General features: G+C 41.7%; 1 protein-coding gene across 7 annotated transcripts in view; it reads right to left on the reverse strand.

The window, feature by feature from the left end:
• Nucleotides 1-19,643, reverse strand: part of ccdc88ab (coiled-coil domain containing 88Ab) — a 54,712-nt gene extending 35,069 nt beyond the window's left edge. For 6 of the 7 annotated variants that reach the window (XM_053874672.1, XM_053874669.1, XM_053874671.1 and 3 more), the window contains exons 1-3: nt 18,995-19,643; nt 18,809-18,909; nt 9,042-9,150 (exon numbers count right to left, since the gene is read on the reverse strand). In XM_053874672.1, the coding sequence (XP_053730647.1) occupies nt 9,042-9,150; nt 18,809-18,909; nt 18,995-19,057 (273 nt within the window). In that variant the 5' untranslated portion in view covers nt 19,058-19,643. Of the gene's footprint in view, nt 1-9,041; nt 9,151-18,808; nt 18,910-18,994 lie in introns of those variants that run through there. The other variant, XM_053874674.1, reaches the window with a different exon arrangement.
• Between the last annotated feature and the right edge of the window lie 426 nt (nt 19,644-20,069).

Genomic DNA, 20,069 nt, shown 5'->3' on the forward strand with positions numbered 1-20,069 from the left:
CAGGTGCTTCTAGACAAAGAAGTTTGTTTTGTTGCCAAACCTTCTGACTATAGACATTCTCAAGCCATCCCTTAGATTCTATCTCCACAGGCAATTTTTAAAAAATAACTGCCCTGCTTCTGCATGTGACCTGTTGTCATGAAAACTAGTGTGCTCACTCAGAGACATGAGAACATGATGCAGCTTGAAGCATGAACAAGGCTGCTGATGTAGAACAAGAAAGGTAGTGACAGAAAAGAGCTTCAATTTCACTCAGGTGATGTGGATACACTAGATTCAAGATATGACATGCTACTTTTTCAACTTCTCATGAAATGACAATGTAGTGTAAAGAAATGAAAACGCAAGACACAATTCTCAATTCAGCTGAATTGCTAGACTGAACGCAAACCAAACTGAAAATATAATCAAAAGGCCTATTTTTGGAGGTGGGGTCAGAGCCGCTGACTGTCTTTCGTGGTCTCACTCTGCTTGATTCTTCCCTCTTCAAGGCCTTGAATGTGATCCCAAACATGGCTGGAGCCCTTCATCACGTCCTGTTTATCATACGTGTGTGAGGTAACTAGGAGTTAACATGCATGGTTAGGTGCATTTTTTAAATTCGATTTCTACTAGCACATGCATCAACTTATTTGTTGGCATGAGAATTGCAGAACAGTTAAATTGAAACAAAATTCCATGGTCCCAATAAGCTTGAGAGAAATGGGCGGAAGGGAAATTCCAAGGGGTCACTGGAATGTTAGGCAGGGAAGATTGGTGGGATGGTTGTCGTCAAGGGGCGGGCGACTAGTACACTGAACAACTGTACTACCTGATCATTAATATAAGAATATAATGTTTACCAAGTACGCACAATGAAATTGTGAATTTAAGAGTTTAAGAGTAAACAGTGTTGTTCTCAGCATACTTTACCTAATATCAAACCAACGATTCAGATCTGAAATAATCCCAAGTATCTCAAAACTCCATATTTCATATGCACCAAATTGAAAGGCTGAATTCAGTGAAATAATTTTGACAACACATAAAGTAAAGCCAATGGCAGATAATTTTGAAGGTGACTGGGAAGCGCTTTGAGGATTAGCAGCAGGCTAATAACAAACTACAGTGGATTAATATTTCCCCAAGATTAGCAGGCGCAGGCTTAGCACTCATACATTAAACATGGACACTGCAGGAGCAGCCACACTGAGCATGTCATCATGGCGACGAGAGCAAGCCAAGCATCCACGTGTAACAGAGGACTTCTGCAGTCAAGACCCATCATCTCGTCAACCTAAAGCGTTCCACGGGTGTCACTTGTAGCCTCAAAAGTGAAGACAGAGTAGACGAACACTCTGTGTAACGGATCGATGATGAAGAAGGATGAGAGGATGAAAGAGAAGCCATCACTTCTTACTCCGGGCACGCAGCACTCCTCTCCTCCTCTCTCTCTCCTCGACATTTTTCCTCCCCCACTCGCCTCCTCTGACACTACACTGCTGTATTATTGATTCCTTGAGGATCCACAGCCCCTCAACTCTGGCTCATCTTCCATCCCTCTGAGATTTTTAGACAGATTGATAGATTGTGGTTTAGTTGGAGGGGGATGTTTCAATCGCATCTCAGACTGGATACGCTCACATTACCAGGCATGCCTGATCTGCTGGGGAGTTCTCCAAGATGTATAAGGAAGAATAAGGCCCAGTCACTATGTGTGGAGAATAAAAGACTTTCAATAGACTTTAAAAGTGAAGAACATGTGAGTGCAACCAAAATTAGATCACTTCAGCTGGACGACTTCATTTACTTGAGAATTACAACCATGAATACAGCTTCTCACAGAGATTAGATTAATTTAATTCCTCATCGTAAATCAGTAAAAAAGAATTGAATTCAAACTGAGCTGGTCATTTCAAAACAACTAACAACTTTGCATGGATGCAAGCACTTTAATTTGGGAATAAAAAGCTTCCCTTTAGTCTTGAAAATATGACAGAGCTTCTTTCTTTTCTTCCAAGCCATCAATGCTCATCCTAGCCAGTCTATTAAGAGCTGATAGACTTGCAAAAACATATTGATCCAGCTCATCCTGCCCAGGGAGTCAAGGAATTCCTCCCGTGTCAGAACATAAAGAGCAATTGAAAGCGAATAACAACCATCATCACCCCAGCTTTTTGTCTTCCATCAGCTATGAGCTGATCAGACAAAGAATAAAAGATTCTGCGGATCGAAACTGCAGCCTGGAAGATTACACCTTACACACACAAAACACTTGGTGGTCAGTAGGAAGATATGATAAATTATTACTGTTGCAGGAGAGGAACGGTTTTAATAACACTCTGTCTGGACACACACTCTCACTCGCGTACACCTGCATCCCTCTTCAGCACTAGTTCCAGAATTGTCCATAAGAAGGAGCTAAATGTGCACCAGCGGAGTCGAGAGCGATATTTCGCTGCACATGCACGGGACAAAAAGCAGGAATCACACCCATACTGCAGACATGAAGTGTTGCCATGGAAACGAAGAAGTGGGTTTATTCTCCCCATGCTGACACATACAGAACAAAACATGTGGGAACACACACGAGCCGTCTCCCGGCGATAACACTGCAGACTTCTCTCCAGTTACAAAAAAACATGCAGCGACAGTCAAGTGGTGAAGGACATCACAGCAACAATGGGAACAAGAGCACTTCCTCTTCTGACAAACAATATTTCTCATCACATCAGCACATGAATGTAGACAACTCGAGCTTCCTGCTGGATGTTATGTATTAGCCGAGGACACAAAAGAGGTTTTAATCGCTGCAAAACCAAATGAGGGCAGTGAAAGACAGATAGCAACGATGCTAATTCATTATTATACAGTGCTCCTGTTGTTAAATAACAGAGCCAGCGCTGCAATAAGTGATGCACAAACAAATAATATACAAAATCTTCCAGTCCAGTACTAATGTTTGTACATGTGCTAAAGCTAACACAACAAATTGGTCTGTTCATTCAACACAAAATCAAGTGCTACCATAATTTTAATCCATTAATTATGACCAAATAAGTCAATGATAAAACAAAACAGTTTTAATGAGATTAAATAAAAACACAATGAAACGTCAATAAATAAAAGGTGTTTGTATCAATTGGGGTTGTAAATAATGGACACTGATCTTTTTTTTTAGCGCCATGTCGTGACGACTGAAGACAGATTGACATGGTTTGTTTATCTCAAATTTGTTACTTCCTGTGTGAAATCCGTCACAGCATTTAGTTAGTCAATATTTGCATGGAAAAAAAATGCATCACGCACAACGCTACCTCTCTGACAGTCGTGCTACTGCACAGAGTTGAATTAGCCAAAGCTCACTGATGACAGGACTGTAATGCACCTCATCAACATGAAACATGAACATTTTAAAGGCTGCTTCATGAAGTACAGTGGATTGAGCTAAATATACATATATTACATATTTTTTCTATAAAACAGTCATGACACAAATTTACCTTTTCATTTCGGTAAGAAAAACACCAGGTAAATTCCATAGTAAATCCGTAATATAGTGGTGCTTTTTCCAACCAACCACACTGAAACATTTCTGAATCCGTTTTCAATTCCACACACATTTCTGGTATTCTGCTGTGCCCCCTGTATCGACAGATTGACAGCACTAGATTGGTATTGGACCCTAATGTCAAAACATAGTCAGGACAGCAAAGGCTGCCAAAGCAGTTTTAAAAATATCAAATTCCCAAAAGTTCGCATAAGTGTGCCAGGTGTTCTATAAATCCACCCATAAGCTTAAAAAAGGACTCCAGTGAGCTCAGCGGCCTAATTAGGTTTGGGATCCACCGTTTGCTTCACAGTAAAGGTGCAGTAAAAGAAGAGCAGCAGTCGTGATCCACTGATCAGCAGATGGAGGCATCATCTCTGACACCAGGAGGAGGAGAAAACGAGCCATTAGTACGAGACTTCTTTTGTTCTCTGCTGATAGCGATCAGCTAGAGTGCTTTTTACACGATCACCCTGGGGCAGAATGAGGGGACAGGCTGGTCCTGCTGTTCTGCTCCAAAGGTGGAGGCAAGTTGGATGGTAAGAGAGGCGATTACTCTTCGAGAAGCCAACTCAATAAAAGAAATTCTATCTTACCTACAAGTTTTTTCAACACGGATGATAAAAATAACAAATGGACTCATTTGTTAGCCCATGATATTTGAGACAGGAAGGAATTAATCTTGAAGAGGTATGTGAATATCATTGTTTTGATTCAATATGTTGAAGAATGTCCACTGGACCACGAGTCTCAGTCTTCATTCGTCAACAAGAGATGAGCCATATTTGGACAAATTTCGAACTACTTAGGGCTCAAAAAGCGAGGACCTTGGATCCCAATTTGAGGCAGTTAAAAAATGTTTTATCTGCCACGACATTAAAGAAAGGGCGCAACAGTGAACAGCAATAGGAAAGCAGAATTACACTTCTTCCCTCTCCATCAACTGTCTGCTATTGGAGCTGAAAATAGCCCAGTTTTAACACATGGGAACCCGCTCTCCCGCACAGTTGGCAGGAACATCACAGTAGGCACTAAAAGAAGGGCTTGCACAAACCCTTATGAACCCAAACATTTTCCACATGAGGTCCTGGTCATATGGTGTGGTAGGTAAATTGTTCTTAGACTACAGGGGAAGTCAAGAAACTCAAATGGAATAAGCAGGAATAACAAGGTTGGTTTGCTCATTGGTTTACGGGCAAAGATCACCATTGGCACGGCCCACCAAGAACTGCTTGATCCAGTCACATTCGCGAGTCAGTTCACAGGTCACAACACGAGCATGTTGGTAAGAGCTAACACGAGGACAACACCTACAGAGTATCCAATTGGAAAGATTCAAACTGGATTCAACATCAATCCGATTCCCTAGGTTGCTGTTGTCACATAACAATGTTGTCATTGTTATAGCTGCTGTATCATCAAAGAAACATTCTAACCAGTTACCATGTGAGTCTGCAGCATGAAAACATGCCCGCAGCTCAAGCACATGCCCCAATAAACTGATTTGTTCACCAGAATCAGCAGGACCAAAAAGGGAAAATCCTGCATGATATAGATAAAAACACTGTCGACCACCAGCGACTATAACAATTCAGTCAAGTATGATGCCTTGCTGGATGATTTCTTGTAATGCAAATCCTAGTATGAATTGGTTTGTTTTTTGCATTTCAATGTCACTCAGTCTCAGCTACAGAGCGGCATTGAGAAGCTTTAACATCAGCAGAGTCTGCATTCCCAGACAAAAAGAAGAAAAATAAAAATACCTGCCCCTTCTGAAAACGCTGGCTTAAAAGCACAAGATGACAAGCAACAAACAGATCAGAGGATATCATGCCATTTCCTTTTCTGGGCTCACATCCAGGATCACTGGTTGCAAAAAGAATCAACGCACCATTTCAATTAATACTTTCAACTTTCTTCACAAGAAGCATAAGCAATACTGTTATCAACCATCTGGACACTACAGCCCCATGATCAAGGTTCTGCAATATTTCAGAAGGAATTTAAGACTATCCAACGAGCATTTCTGACTAGCATGCAGTTCCAAATCTCCTACTGAACCAAATGCTTGAAGAAAACAAACTACCAAGAACAAACACAAGACCTTGCACTGAGGAAATGAGAAGCGTGTACAGCACTATAAGTGAAATTGAATGAACACTAGCTAAACAAGATTTAAACAATGACACTTTTTTTAACAAAGAAATTAAAATACATTTTCAATTCCTTGTATTTAACTCAACAAGACTCTACCTTGCTAACAATGTTTTGGACTGATCTGTAATTACCTGGCAACTGCTTTCTCAATTCAACCTGTAATTTTAGAATAAATAGTAAGCAACAAAAAAAGATCAAATGAAACATTCCGCCTAACAAAATCATCCAAAAAGAAGAGATAATTTGATCAGAACTGGAGGGCACTGAATTTGTTTCACATTGGTCTTTGACTGCAGGAACAAACACATCTCCAATCTTCATTTCCTTGCATGGATTTTGGGGCCAGGCAGTCTTCACATGAATGGTAGCCTCTGTTGCCCTCGGAGGAATCCAAACAGCAGCCTCACCACCACACCTCAAACCAAACTGCTGGTATAGAGCAGCTCTTATTCTCGCATGCAAATAGTTGAATAAGAAGTCTGCTTCAGAATTGTATTTTAAAGAAGCAGAAGCTAAAGAACACAGATAGAAAGCAGTAGCTGCAAAGCACACACCACGGACCTACATTTCATTCCACAGGGATTCACTTATCAAGATCTCTGAAGAGCTATAAGCCTAAAAGAATTTGGTTCAGCTGGCTGAGGTCCTAACTTACACCTCCCCAAAGAGCCTGAGACCATGGACACAAAATTAAAAAGAGGCCCAGTGCCTATTTGGACTGACCTGCGGAAAAATTAAAGCTTGACTGGACTGCAGTGAATGCATGATTCAGTGAGTGAGGAAGACACATCACGGTCAAGGCTGGAAAAAATTGAACTTCTATACGGTTGAAAACACCTAACACAACCTGCATCAAGGACAAGTTACTCCATGGTTTTCAATCTATAAAATAGACCAGGAGTGGGAACAAAATGTTAGAGTCATTGAGTTATGACCATACGCTTTGATGTGCACCATAATGTCATACTCCAACCCCATGTCATAAATACATGGATTAACAAATACATTCACAGGTGAACAACTACAATCTGTTCTCCATACTCACGAATCAAAGACTGTCTAGACGCTGAACTCCTCCATCACAATCCACTGTAATAGAGACTTCCACCCAACATGCACATAATCCCTTGGCTGCCACAAGGCTCAGAAACAAAGAAATCCAACCCATTATTGAATTTCTAGAGCGCATGAAATGAGTCTGCACAACTCCTGAGAAAAGTCAATTTCCTCACATTCCCCATGAGAGAGAAATGAGACATCATGAACACATGCTTGGGTTACATTCTTAAGAACACAAAAGCACAGAATTGTGGAGAGGAAATCTGGGAAATGAGTGGATCAGCTCAGGGAAGGCTTTAGATGAGCGTCTCAGAAGAGGCTCACGAGTGTCTGTCGAAGCTCGAAATGGTTCAATGAATGACTTCTTTCATCTGAGAATCAAATTTAGTCCAGCCTTTCTCAATTACTTATAGACACTCAACGCAATGGAACCTTTGAAGGGCAGGCGTTTTGCTAGTGGTGTTCTTCAAATTAAGTTTAAACAAAAACCTAGCAGAGAAGATTACTCTGCCTTGCTTTACCTATTAAGAATGGGTGTCAGACTGATTCGCTGAATTGAAGAAGCCAGCCGTGACCACGTCAAGTCTCTTGAAAGTGCTGAGTACAATAATGGGAAAACCTGGTAAGTCAATTAGCGATCCGGCAAGCTGAAACGCACATGTGACAAGGTCACCGCAGAAGGGAAAAAAAGACCAGTCTGTGCTGCATGTATAGTACATCAGAGCCAACCACTGCTCAACAGAAGTGAGCACATTTTCCAACAATTCCAAGAGCCAAACAAACTGTTCTTGACACACAAGTTGTTCTCTTTTCCATTACAAACTGTAATAATTAGGTTATTATTACAGGGAAAACACACACCCATGGATAAATCTGTTCATTCCATGTAGAATAGACGACCATCCAACTGTCAAAAGTACCATTATTTTGCCTGTATGTGGAATTGCATGCAGAGATCGTTGGTGGGCCATATAGCTTGTCGTGTGGGTGTGGGGGGAGGTTAACTTGTAGGTGGTCTCTGTGAAACAGTTTGTAGTGTGACACTAGCGTGACCGGCAAAGCCACATGGGACATAGCAATGATTAACACAACACAATAAAGCATCTTTCCATACATTGCTGTATCCAAGACCAAGACAAAATACAGGTCAAGGAGAACAAATATGGTCCTTTTCTGTTCTGTTTGGACCTTGCACACACCACCTTCAGATTGGGAGAAGGTCACACATCAACATTGTCAGTCAGACTCCGCAGCACCATTTTGCTTAATGTACAACCAACGCAAACTGTTTGGTCATACATTGGACACAATTGTGGCATTTAAAATTGAGCGTCCCTAGTTTAAACGATTTTGAATTTCATTTCAACCTCATGTATTTTAAGTGCTTGGGGGTCACAGAAAATGACCTGCAGCTCCAGACTTGGCCCCTTGGCTTTGAGTTAAACTATATGCTCTAAGGACTGCCAAAATAATGTTAAATCAGCCTCAGTCTACACTTTTAAAGCGTGTTTTCTGAACAAATTCAACAGTGTTCCTGTAATGTAAGGTAACAGTCAGCTCAACACTCGACTACTGCGGTGCCACACATGAGGGATGTCATTGAAAGCTCAAGTTTTAGCACATCTGCAGTGAGAACGTACAGAAATCTCCATGGGAATTTGGCTTGACGTCTGACCAATGCATTAAACTAGAGGAAGCTTGAAAATATATCACAGAATTTTTGGCAAGAAATCCGGTGCATTTTGTCGAATCCACAACCACGCAACCCCCTCACATCCTCTTGCAGAGTTGGATTAACATGACGTCTTTCCTTTACTATGGCTATAAAATAAACTCGCATAAAACCAGAGGTCAAATAACAAAAAAATAAACAAATTTAGAGATGGGACAGAAATTAGATACACACGTTTTACACACAAGTTTTGTTGAGAGTAAACTTCTGTGGAGTTCTGCATCTTCACAAGACCAATATCTTAAATTAAATTAGAAACTGTGCAATATTTTGATATTGCCAGGCAGAAATTCAACAAAAGGGGAAATAAGAATCGTTTTAGGAAGCGTGTAGAGGAAGTGCCGCATCAGTGTGTTGATCATTCCAGATGAGTCCGTTAATGGACTCTGGCATCTGCACCAGGATTGTGATATCGCATCACACCTAATCCAATAGTGTGCAAATGAATGCTGCCAAAGCATCATGTGTGAAGACAGGCATTCAAATCCATTTTGGGATCTATCCTCATCAGTTAAAAGCAGATAGGGGTTGATTTGTTTGAGGCTCAAAAGAAGGAAATCTTACCTGATAGAAGTCCTTGATCTGCCTGATGAGGATTGAGAGGTTCTGTATGCGCAGGGTCGGGTCATTGTTGACCTTCTTGTTGGTCCTCTGCACTGTGGCTTTGGGATTTCTGTTGAAAAATAAACATGGCTTAATTCATTTGAAGTTATCCTGCGCATGACATGATCTTGAATGTTGCAGATTTTAACAGCTAGGGCAAGAGAATATCATGGGACAAAAAAACTGAGTTTGATCAAAATACTGAAGTGTCACTTCAGGCTACACAATATTATTCCCTTGAAAGTTTAGTGCAATGATTCCTTCTTCAAAGACTTGATACTAGCTTACCCGGTTTTTACAAGTCATGAAAATTGAGAGAAGGAACTAGCTTAACATTTAACCTTAAAGACAAGACTGTAGGTGCTACAACAGAAGCATCCCATTTCAGTACGACAAGTGCACTGAGGCGGGACATAAAGGACATTTAAGCTCTAAATAGTACATGTTAGCTAGGCCTAATGTAGGTGTGGCATAAGAAAATGGAATCAAATGGTTTGTTGTCACCCCTTCTTGAGGCAAAAACAGTTGCTGAACTCTAACCTAAAAACAGATGAAAAGATGGCGAATGGCTTAGTAAATCACGGGGAATTCCCTGCATATGCCTTGATCTTGTTCTTTTTTTTATTAAAGATTATCTACCATTAAAACAGAAGTTAACACACTAACACAGACTATTCAGATTATAAAGGCATGTTCAAAGGAATGCAAAAAACTGTAAAAGTTTCCATTACTTGTCACGCACATCTACACACAGTTTTTCCTCAATCACACCAATTCAGTTTGAAATAGAAATCAAAAGGCTAATTACTCAAAAACCATTATGTGCTTGATTCAAATTTGCTCAAACCAACCCAAATCTTTCGGAATGGAAGAGGTGTGAGTGTGTGGGAAAGCCCTCAGGGGACCGGCCTGACGACTGTTGTTATCACGGGTGTCAACATGTTTCTTAGACTCTTAGTCTCTTAGACATTCCACCAAAAAAAAAAAACACCCCACCGCAGTGTCTGATTTCATTCGAATACATAAGGGAAAACAAGTGAAGTTTTGAAGGCATATTCAGAGAGACTTTATAGGCAAGTAACCAGATTCAGATGCCGTGTCTTCCAATGGAATGCATGGCATCTCAATGATCTGTCAGTCACATGCTTTTCTGTAAGTAAACAATTATGTCTCACGAGGACACTGTAAATGTGTTAAGGCACCTAAAGGCATACAATGGCTGGAGTGAATATGGACCTTTGGAACATATTGGTTTTTAAATAAGATTAGTAAATGATGACTGCTGTAAAGGAGTCATACATGTCTAGTGGATAGTGAAAAGAATGTAGCCATTAAAAGCAATGAAAGTTCTTGTTTTGATGCCAAGACTATTTAAACCCAATTGTTAAAAAAACTTGTAATGCAAATAAACACACCATACATGAGGGGACTGCTCATGCAAGAAAAATCATGGTGATCACATCATGTATCCCAAACCAGAGTCAGTAACCAGCAATTGCTAGCATCGCATTTGGTTAGAGCATCATTGTCCTACAATGGTCTGATCAAATGTTGTAGTTACAAGTGTGCCCACGAAACTGCACAACAAAGTGCCAATTTCAAATTCATCTTGACCGAAGACATGTGACCTTAAGTATAGACTTGATTTTTGACCCCAAGTGTCTTTACCTAGTTCAGACTCCAAAGCATACACATCACATGACCTATATAATCAGGGTCACCATGGTAGAATGGGGGGGTGGAGCTGCTTGAGAATGTATGCATGCGTGCATACAGCAGTGCATGTGAAGTCATGCGTGGGAGTCTGGGACTCCACATGGGCATATGTGCGTTAGAGCCTGAAGATAAACCTAGAAACTCTGATGCAACGATCATCCTGAACATTTCTAGGTCGTCGTCTTCTTACTGAGAGACAGGGTCAAACGTTCAAGATTTTTTTATCTTATTCAAGGACACATCAGTGAGGGGTCTCAGTGTTGTAAGAGGCGGCTAGTGTAAAGTCAATATTCAAAAACTCATCGACCAAACTACGTCAGTTCAGACTTATTGTTCGCTTGCATCATAAGGGATTTTCAGTGAAAACAGAATAAGCAAACTGCACCGCAAATCTTGAGGAATGCCCTCATCTCACCATGCTTGACTGGAAGGAGCACACTCCACTTGATTTGCATTTTAATTCACTTTGACACAGAGATAAATAAAAATATTTTCAGTCGTCTGAAATAACATTTCAGGAAGCAAATGTTGACATGAAGGTGGACGGGTGCAGCAGGGTCTTGCTCAGTAGAAGACTGACACAGTGACCAAATCTGATCATATATGAAATAAAGTAAATTAAAATTGGGGTTTCAGCAACTTAATTAACGTTTCACCTCGACAGTAGACCAAGTGTCTATTCAGTGGACGTGTTAATTAGCCTTTTTTTTTATTTTGCTCTGCATCCGCCCCTCTCACGCACTTGCACTCATGCTAATCAGAGGGACACAGGCTTCTTTTTACTGGTCTAAATGAACAGTAATGTGACCTAACCCCTCCCCGTTCTCACACACATGCGGCTCCTTTGAGGTCCATAGTAGGGGGCCTATTTAACCCCTTAATTAAAAAGGCACATTGGAGCCTGTAATCCTGTCACGGTGAGGAGGTTGATGCGTTGAATAATATCGAGGTGTGAGAGGGAGGAACATCGATTTGATAAGGACAAAAATTCAGGCATTCCACGGAGATCATTGCAAGACTGAAGCAATGTAGCATGGTTTCCCCTTCCCACCCACACTTGTTAAGGTGAGACTCAGACGGACCCCTGCCGAGCAGGGGGCGAATAAATGCTAGGATTAAAACAGTAATGGGGATCAATCCAAACCCTTATCTGTTCCTGCTGATACAGAAAAACGTAAGACTTTAAATGGACAAATAGATTAAGAACGGACCAGCCAGGGAGGCAGACAGCCACTGAGCCAGACAGGCAGTCAATAAGCTGGACCATCGATAGTCACCACAGCCTCATGTAGCGCCTTAGGCCGTCCTGCTCCCTCTTCTCAGCTTCTGAGCTTTGATTGGCTGGGTGGGCTGGGGTGTAGTGTTAACCTACATATGACAGGCTCCATCAGAGTCAGCGAGAGCAGCCAGGCACACGCACAAACAAAGAGGGAAGCCTAGCTGCTTTTAGCCACGTGTTGAGGCTAGATCCTGTGAAATGAACAGTCCAAACAGAGCAGAGGTGAGTTTGTTTAGGACGCCAGCACACGCGCAGAGGAAACCAAACGGCTGAACAATATCTGAGGGATGAGCACATATTAGCCCCCGTGGTTGGGTTAGCAGTTCAACTCAGGTTAATTCTTCAGGTGTGCCATCTGCTGAGAGCAGGTCAAAAAACAAGAGATATGATGACAGACAAACATCAGAGGTAGCTGTGCAACCATGTGGTACATGCTAAACATGGCACAGCCTCAGAATAACACTGAGGCAGGAGATAAACGCTGTAATGATCTGAAATTGATTTCCAATTATGCTGCCGATCGTTTTGGGAAACAAAGAGCCACAGTGGAGTGTAAATGCCTTAGCGTGCTTTCTAAACAACAGCAACGGTGGCAAATAAGTTTCCCCTTCCAAAAATGATGTTAAGCAATCAAAATATCACAACTGTGTGTGCTACGTATGTCAACATAAAATGTGACAATTTGCAATTGATTTATTTAAAAACAAAGTAGCATTCCACAATCATGAGTCAGCAGTTTTTCAAATGCATCAATTGTGCAGCCATTTTCCAGTAAAAGGCATCCTACTACATTACTAATCAAGTATTTTTATGGCGGCATTCGTAATATTTTCGTAATACTTTCTCAAATTCAACATGATGTGTTTACATTTACATCTCGCAACCGCTTAAACGGTTCCATCAACAGTCCACACAATTTATCACGACAGGAATTGCAGTAGTGCGACGCTTTTTTGGGTGCAAAAATAACCACAACTTCTCCCTTCGCTACCCTCCAGCCTCTTCCTCTTTGAACAGTCAACACACACACCAGTGCAATTCAAACAATCTCCATGGCCGTTTCCTCGACTTGACTTTTCATAGACCTGTTTCTTTGTCTGTCCAGTTCCACAGGGCCTCTTCCCATTCCTCTCCACTGCAACTGTATCCTTAGATACTGTAGTAAAACTCACTAGTGAAGAAGCAGTCTCTTTTTATTGCTCTAGCTTTGACATAACTGGGTGGTAGCTACAATGGATAGCTCACAAAGGGTTAAAAACAACACAACATTCGGTAGGCATGTGTTGTGCAGTTAGACTTCAAATATCACACTTGTTAGTAGTAAGTAAGTATTAATCTCATATTAATGAAAAACGTCAGTACCTGCAGATGTTTCACAGCAACATCTAGGCAACACAAAGGGATTATTCCCCCTGGAGTGACCAAGGGGGTGGGGGTCTCTAAGGTGAAACAGATGGGTGGAAAAGGTGTTGAGTTAGCATTACTAGGAAGCGGATTAGTTGGATTCCCTTGAATTAAAAGCAGGTACAACACCAACTTCCCAGCCACTGGATGTTGAATGCTCATGGTTAAGTGTTGAAAGAGTGTGCCACTGTATTTTTAACAATTTTGTTGAATGATTCATATCATCTTATTAATGTATAGGTTAATGAAAGAATAAAAATTGCTTCATCGTCAAATTAAGTATTATTAATCTTGGCATCCTAAAAACAATTCCCATTATCCAAAGGTTACTTTGGGGCTCATCATGAACATGGACTTCTTAAGAGACCATCTGATTAGATATGGGAAACAGAATGGCATCACACCAACGCAATTACGAGAGTCAACGTCAGGTACCAAAACTGTTTTGAGACAGCAACCCCGCAGTCCTGACGTCCCAGGGGAAAACCTGACAGCCCCCTTTTTCCCTTTTAAAGTTGGAATTTCAAGTATTTCTGCCGTTACAAGCGAGGAAGACAAAGACAACAAAGCTTTCGTGCGCGGCACACAGACTTCGGAAAGAAAGGTAATGGCTGGGGAGATGAGCTGGAGCCAGTAAAAGAATGAAAGAAGAAGACGGAGAAGTCGATGCCCTAGTTGGGTAGTGAAAAATGAAGTCATACACAAAAAGGAGGTGGAAAACATTTGTATGGATCATTCATTCATTCATTTGAAACCGTTGTGATCCTGTAGCTTGACATATTTGTATTCCTGTGGATTATCATTGTGAATATAAGGAGAAGAAGAGTGCATGTGAATCATAAACTGAAGCATCAAAGCTTTATGTACAGATTGATTTATTTTTTTATTTTTTTTTTTATTGAAGACGTAATGACCACAGAATAATCCAAGGGAAAGCAACTAGGTCTGTCTGACAAAGAAGCAGATGTAATATGGGCTTTGTTCAATAAGCTTCAGGCACACAAAAACATCAACTCCACAACAATGATCCACAATACATTGTGTTTTAACAGCTGCCTCTCTCCATTTTAGTGCCTGAGGACTGACTAAAAGGATGTGATGACAAGCATATTTTGGGCTATATCCTTCTGGTGAAAGCACTGTCTATATGCTTTAACTTGTGGTTTATTTCTTTACATGTGGTTATCTATATGTTCACATTCACTCCAGGAGCGACTGGTGACAGTGAGCAAACAGAATGCTGCACTCTTTATAACTGACTCCAGAAACACAGGGGCTGCTTGGAGAGCTCCATCTTCCTGTTTTTCTCAGGGGCAACAATGTATAATAAGGAAGAGTTTCTGATACATGCTGTAAGAATTGAAAGCAAAGCTATTAAGAATAAAAAAAACATTTGAGAAATAAGTGTAAAAAGGAAATAAAGTGTAATATTAATTTTTAGTCGTGGGGAAGTGTTCAGATGAATGCAAGAATGTATTCCTGTAATAAGCATCATGCTCATCCTGCATGTGTGCAGAGATTTACGATCCAGACATGCTAGGATTTGCCCCAACTCTCTGGGAAGAGCAACATTAACCCGATGAACATGCGCGTCAGCATTCCTTCTGTACTCCAGCAGTCCCATTCCTAAGCTATATAATCCGACACAGTGGTTTTCTCATCTTATTTCACACGATAACCAGTCTTCTAAAACTATATGCTCGGTCCAAAAAGCTAGACCACACACACCTGCCAACATGTCACTTCTCCCACTTGACATATATCTGGCATGAAAGCAGAAAACTCAAGAGGACAGTCGTCACTTTGACAAACTCCACTAGCAACTCCTTGCTGAGTGGCCAGAACTAATTGGGGTGACAGCTCAGCAGAGGCAATCTAATTGGCTAGCTCATGTCAGTCACCAGACGACACAAGAGAGAAGTTGGAAAATGGAGATGGGGGGTCACTAAGCCATCTGGGTGACTGCAAACCGTTAAGATAATCCTGAGGTCTTTCTCTCCCATGCTGTTTCGATGACAACTGCTGCCAGCCTGACGCGTCTCTTAGTCAGCGGTGGATGTCTGTGGTTCAGATTACAACAGCTGGAAGTTGATGACAAAAAGTCCAAGTGGTTGACTCCAAGCATCGACAGATTGGGCCGTGCGTACAAACAGATTTACAGAGCTGAATTTTCCTCACAATTCCTAAATTCCTAAATATACAACTATCTTTTCAGAATCAGAATCAGAAAACTTTATAAACCCGTTTTCTTCTACAAAAGATGCAAGCAGAAAGAAGACCCAAGAAATTGCAGCCAACTGCTGTTTGAAAAACAACAAAAATATGAGAGAATAAATGTGAATCTCAGCTTGAGGCAATGCAGTTCTGTGTACAATTCCTGTATTAATCGAAAGCTCTGGCTTGAGGCAACCACCAGCAAAACAGATCAATCACAAGCATCAAGACACACTAGCTAGACTCAGTGTTATAAGGAGCGAATGTAAGAAGGAAGTGTGTGTACTTGCGTTTGAGATCAAGAACTGGATCAGGTTATGAGGACTATAATTACACGCACTGGGGGAATTCAGAACTACTTTTTAACAGGAGGAGAAGATGAACTCTGTAGGTGCCGACACGAGGGGAAACACAGCCTCAGTTTAATTCCACAGCTTCAATTGTGAACAAATTTTGATGTTTCAACTAAACCTTGCCCCTCACAATGGAAGCCTTGTTAAGCGAAAACACTGAGTATTTCTGTAACAGCCTCAGTCAAGTCAAGCAAACATGAACTGTCACAGTCGCAGTTGCCGGTGCTGCAGTCTATTTCGGTTCACCAAGTCTCCTGGTGACTGCAATGGTAAAGAGAGCGAGAGAGAGGGAGGCAGACAAAGAGCGGCCTCACCAGCACGTCTGAATATTACTGTAGGCTCTCTGTGTGGGAGGATGGCTGGGCAAGACGACCCACAGCAGCTGCCTGGCTCCAGAACCACACACATAAAACACAAACCCTTTTGGCATAAATGTAAGCACACACAGAAAATTCTCCCGATGAACATCCTCAGTTCAAAGTTCCTGACAGACGCTCTCTTTTTTTTTTGTAAAGAAACCAAAACCAGATAAATGCTCCATCCACTGGCTTCACTTTAATGTGGCAGTTTCCATGTATTCCACTCCTGAACCCTTCTTTCCCAAGCATTCCTACAAGCCTTCATCCGTCCGTTTGACCCCCACTTTGGATCACGCAAATAATCTAAAAATACAGACAGTAATAGGATGTTTACAGTATATGAGTGGGAAGGAAAGGATGTACACTGATGAGCACAAAGGGACACCTCTGCGAGGGATGGATGATGTTGTCAACGCTTTGATGGCACTTAAAGACGTAAAATGGTTGAGCAGACAAAGCAGTTTGATTGTTGTTGACAGTTCAGCGCGCACCTCTTTATCCAAAGGTTTTGAGACTGCCTCAAGTAAAGAAGGACAAAACGTTTGGTGTGCTTAAGTATAGGTCATGAGACAGTCTACCAAAATGGACTTCTTCAGGACGGACAGCGGTATAACCTTTAAATCAGGACTCTGAGCAGAGTGCATTCTTGACTATGAGTAGGGATGCCATTGGAACTGAGCATCTTGCAGGGATGCCTTCTTGTTGCATTTATTTAGAGGTTATCCAGGCATGTCCAGCTGGATGTTGACAATGAGGCGGATCTAGGACCAGGTCAAGAGAGTTCATCTTATTAAAATGTGTAATGTCCCACATGCCCATTCTTGGCACTTTTTGACACAAATCTCAAATACAGGATGGCAGGTGAGTCAAGACCTCGATGTACATCAACTTTGACTCACACTCAAAGTATTTGACCACTGAGAAAATGTAACACAGGGACTCAAGAAGAAAACAAAGCACTGACAACAGCAGTGCAAGAGGACATTCAACGTCGACATAATCCAGGGACAGGAAACATGCAGCTAGTGTAACTCATCACCTCCCTCAAAACAGAAAGGAAACTCTTCCTTTCCTCTCTCCACACAACTCTAACAACTGTAATAAAATCTACACTTCACATCCATTATACAGGTGATAAAAATACCACTATTGTAGTTTAATTTTTAAAGTCACGTTCAGCTTGTCCGCTGGCACAAATGGAAATCGTGAAAAATTGAACCAGGCAGCAGGAAATTACCCTGGAGCCAGACAAAGCAAAGAAAACCCATTTTAATCTTTCTATAAGCATATATTATAGAGATGTGTGAGTCTTCATTATTATCATTATGCCTCCGCAGTCATCACTGCAAGTGTAAACATCAACTCTGATGATAATGATCTGCATCCAGCTCGAGAGAGCTCCACCAGCGTTTCTCAACTTAAAGCTGCTATTTGGAGTTTAATCTTCATCACAGCAGGAAACACGAGCTCTCCAGGGGCGGCATGTCCTCCAGTCCACTGTGTGCTACAGCAGTCAAGGCGGTATAAGGCGGTATGTAAATATTGGCACTTTTAAAAGCTTCACTGTAATGTATGGTTAAACAGACCTCACAAACAGATTATGATGTATCTAGTTGACTGACGGTCTTTGTTAAAAAAAGTCTTGAAATCGCTAAGATCATGAATCAAAGCGCCCTTGCAACACAACAAACATGACCTGCCCGATGTTTATAGAAAGACATGTTAGCTAACAGGACAATTCAATTAGGGCAAGCTAAGAATTAACACTCAAACTAAGGAGTGAAAGAAAGCATCTACTTGTGCGGCACCTTTGCAACCCAAAAAACATTTGCATGCTATTGTATTTCAGAAATAGGAAGTGATGTGTATAGTTTATTACTGGAAAATCAAGTATGTTCTGCTTGTTTCCTTATTGGGGTCACTGGAGCAAAGTTGGGGCAAGAGAGTGGGGACACCCTGGACAGGCTGCCTGGAGATGACAAGGCTATTTGTGATGCACAACATAGTGAAATTAATTTAAAATTATAATTCACAGTACGCATTTATCAGGCTCTGACATCATCTAACCAGCATCCTCTTGCTCAACGGTGACTAAGATAAAAACCGGGCTTCAGTGCCGCAGCTCTAAAGGATTTTTCAGAAAATCTTAAGGAAGATTTGTGACAGTGTGACCCATCCTTGGCCCCAATACAAGGTCCCATTGTGTTTAGCCTACATTCACTCCAGCCACCCATATTAACTGCCAGACAGAGACTCCAGTTCTTGAAGAATTGCTTCATTTGCTCATGTGGGGGGCGACCACACAAAAAGCCCCAGGGTGAGGGTCACTTCTAGGGCCTCCTCAGCACTCACACACCAGCTCGTACACATGTGTCCAGATGAAAGATTTGCAGTGCTACTTACATCTCCAGCATGATTTCATTCAGGTAAATCCCGTCCACTAACTCGACATATTCCGATAGTTTGGATCCATCCGTCACCGTGGGCCGCCCCACTGTCTTCACCTGAAACAATTGCGAAACAAGGTGTTCAGACAATGGACAGATAATTGGTTCTGGATATGCACTGAGGTGTCATTGGGGAGTTTACCCAGCAGACGAGCGGCGTGAGCATGAACTGCTCCAGCATGGGGGTGAAAACCTCACTGTCCATATTTTCCAGGCGCCGGTGATTCGAGCAGATGTAGAAAAAAGTGCAAGAAATATAGGTCGCGGTTTGTTTCGGCTCCACTCATGTGTTTGATTCGATTAAATCGACACTCATTTTGGCTCAACGCCGCTGATATATTCGCGTTTTTTAAAAAGGGGAGTGTAAACACTACATGGAGCGGCTAGAATCCCGTGTTCCAGACGCGACCCAGCTGTTTGTGATGCCAGCGACGGGGCTTGGCTACCTCATGGCAGAATCAAGGAATCCCATTTTGTTCAAAGGCAACGCTGAATTAAGCGATTATCAAGCACGAAGACGATTAAACGAGACCTGCGCCAGGTTTTGGGTTTGTGCGAGCGGTTTAGTGTTAAAACAGTCTGGCGGAGAAATCCATCAGGCTCAGGAGGAAAAGAGGGAATATTCCAGCACGATATTGGAGAAGTCCTCTGAGGGGAAGGGAAGTCCGGGTTATTCGCTTCACGTCCTCGTTTAAAAAACCTTGGCTTTACTCCTTGTTTCAGTGCAAAAACGTCCAGATAGCTAGCCCGGTGTTCCTCGGTTCAAACGCTGACCACAACTGAAGACAGGCGGCAGAGAGGATGCGTGGAGGACGCAGAGCCCCGCCCCCTCGCTGTCAATCACACAGCCTCCCCGCCTCCATACCTTCGCTGAAAATGATCGATGGAAATTTATCCTCACATGTTTTCAGTCTACTGTTTTTTTTAAATGAACACAAACAGGGCTTGAGCAGTCAAACTTAATCCACTTCAAATTAAATTAAAACCGGATCAAAACTCACTTGATGATTGACTAACAATGCCAATGTTATTATTTGATTTGAATGACTTGAAATTATAACAATGTTCATTACCTAGTCAGCTGACTTTATGCTATGAAATAATCCATTACTCACACCAATAACTCACTAAATTATTATGCAAAAGTTGAGCTTTAACCTTCGCATCAAGGACAGGAGCGGCTGAGTTTAACCTAAGTGATTTACTGACTCAGTGTG

Source organism: Synchiropus splendidus, chromosome 9, assembly GCF_027744825.2.
Source record: "Synchiropus splendidus isolate RoL2022-P1 chromosome 9, RoL_Sspl_1.0, whole genome shotgun sequence".
NCBI classification, from domain to species: domain Eukaryota; kingdom Metazoa; phylum Chordata; class Actinopteri; order Syngnathiformes; family Callionymidae; genus Synchiropus; species Synchiropus splendidus.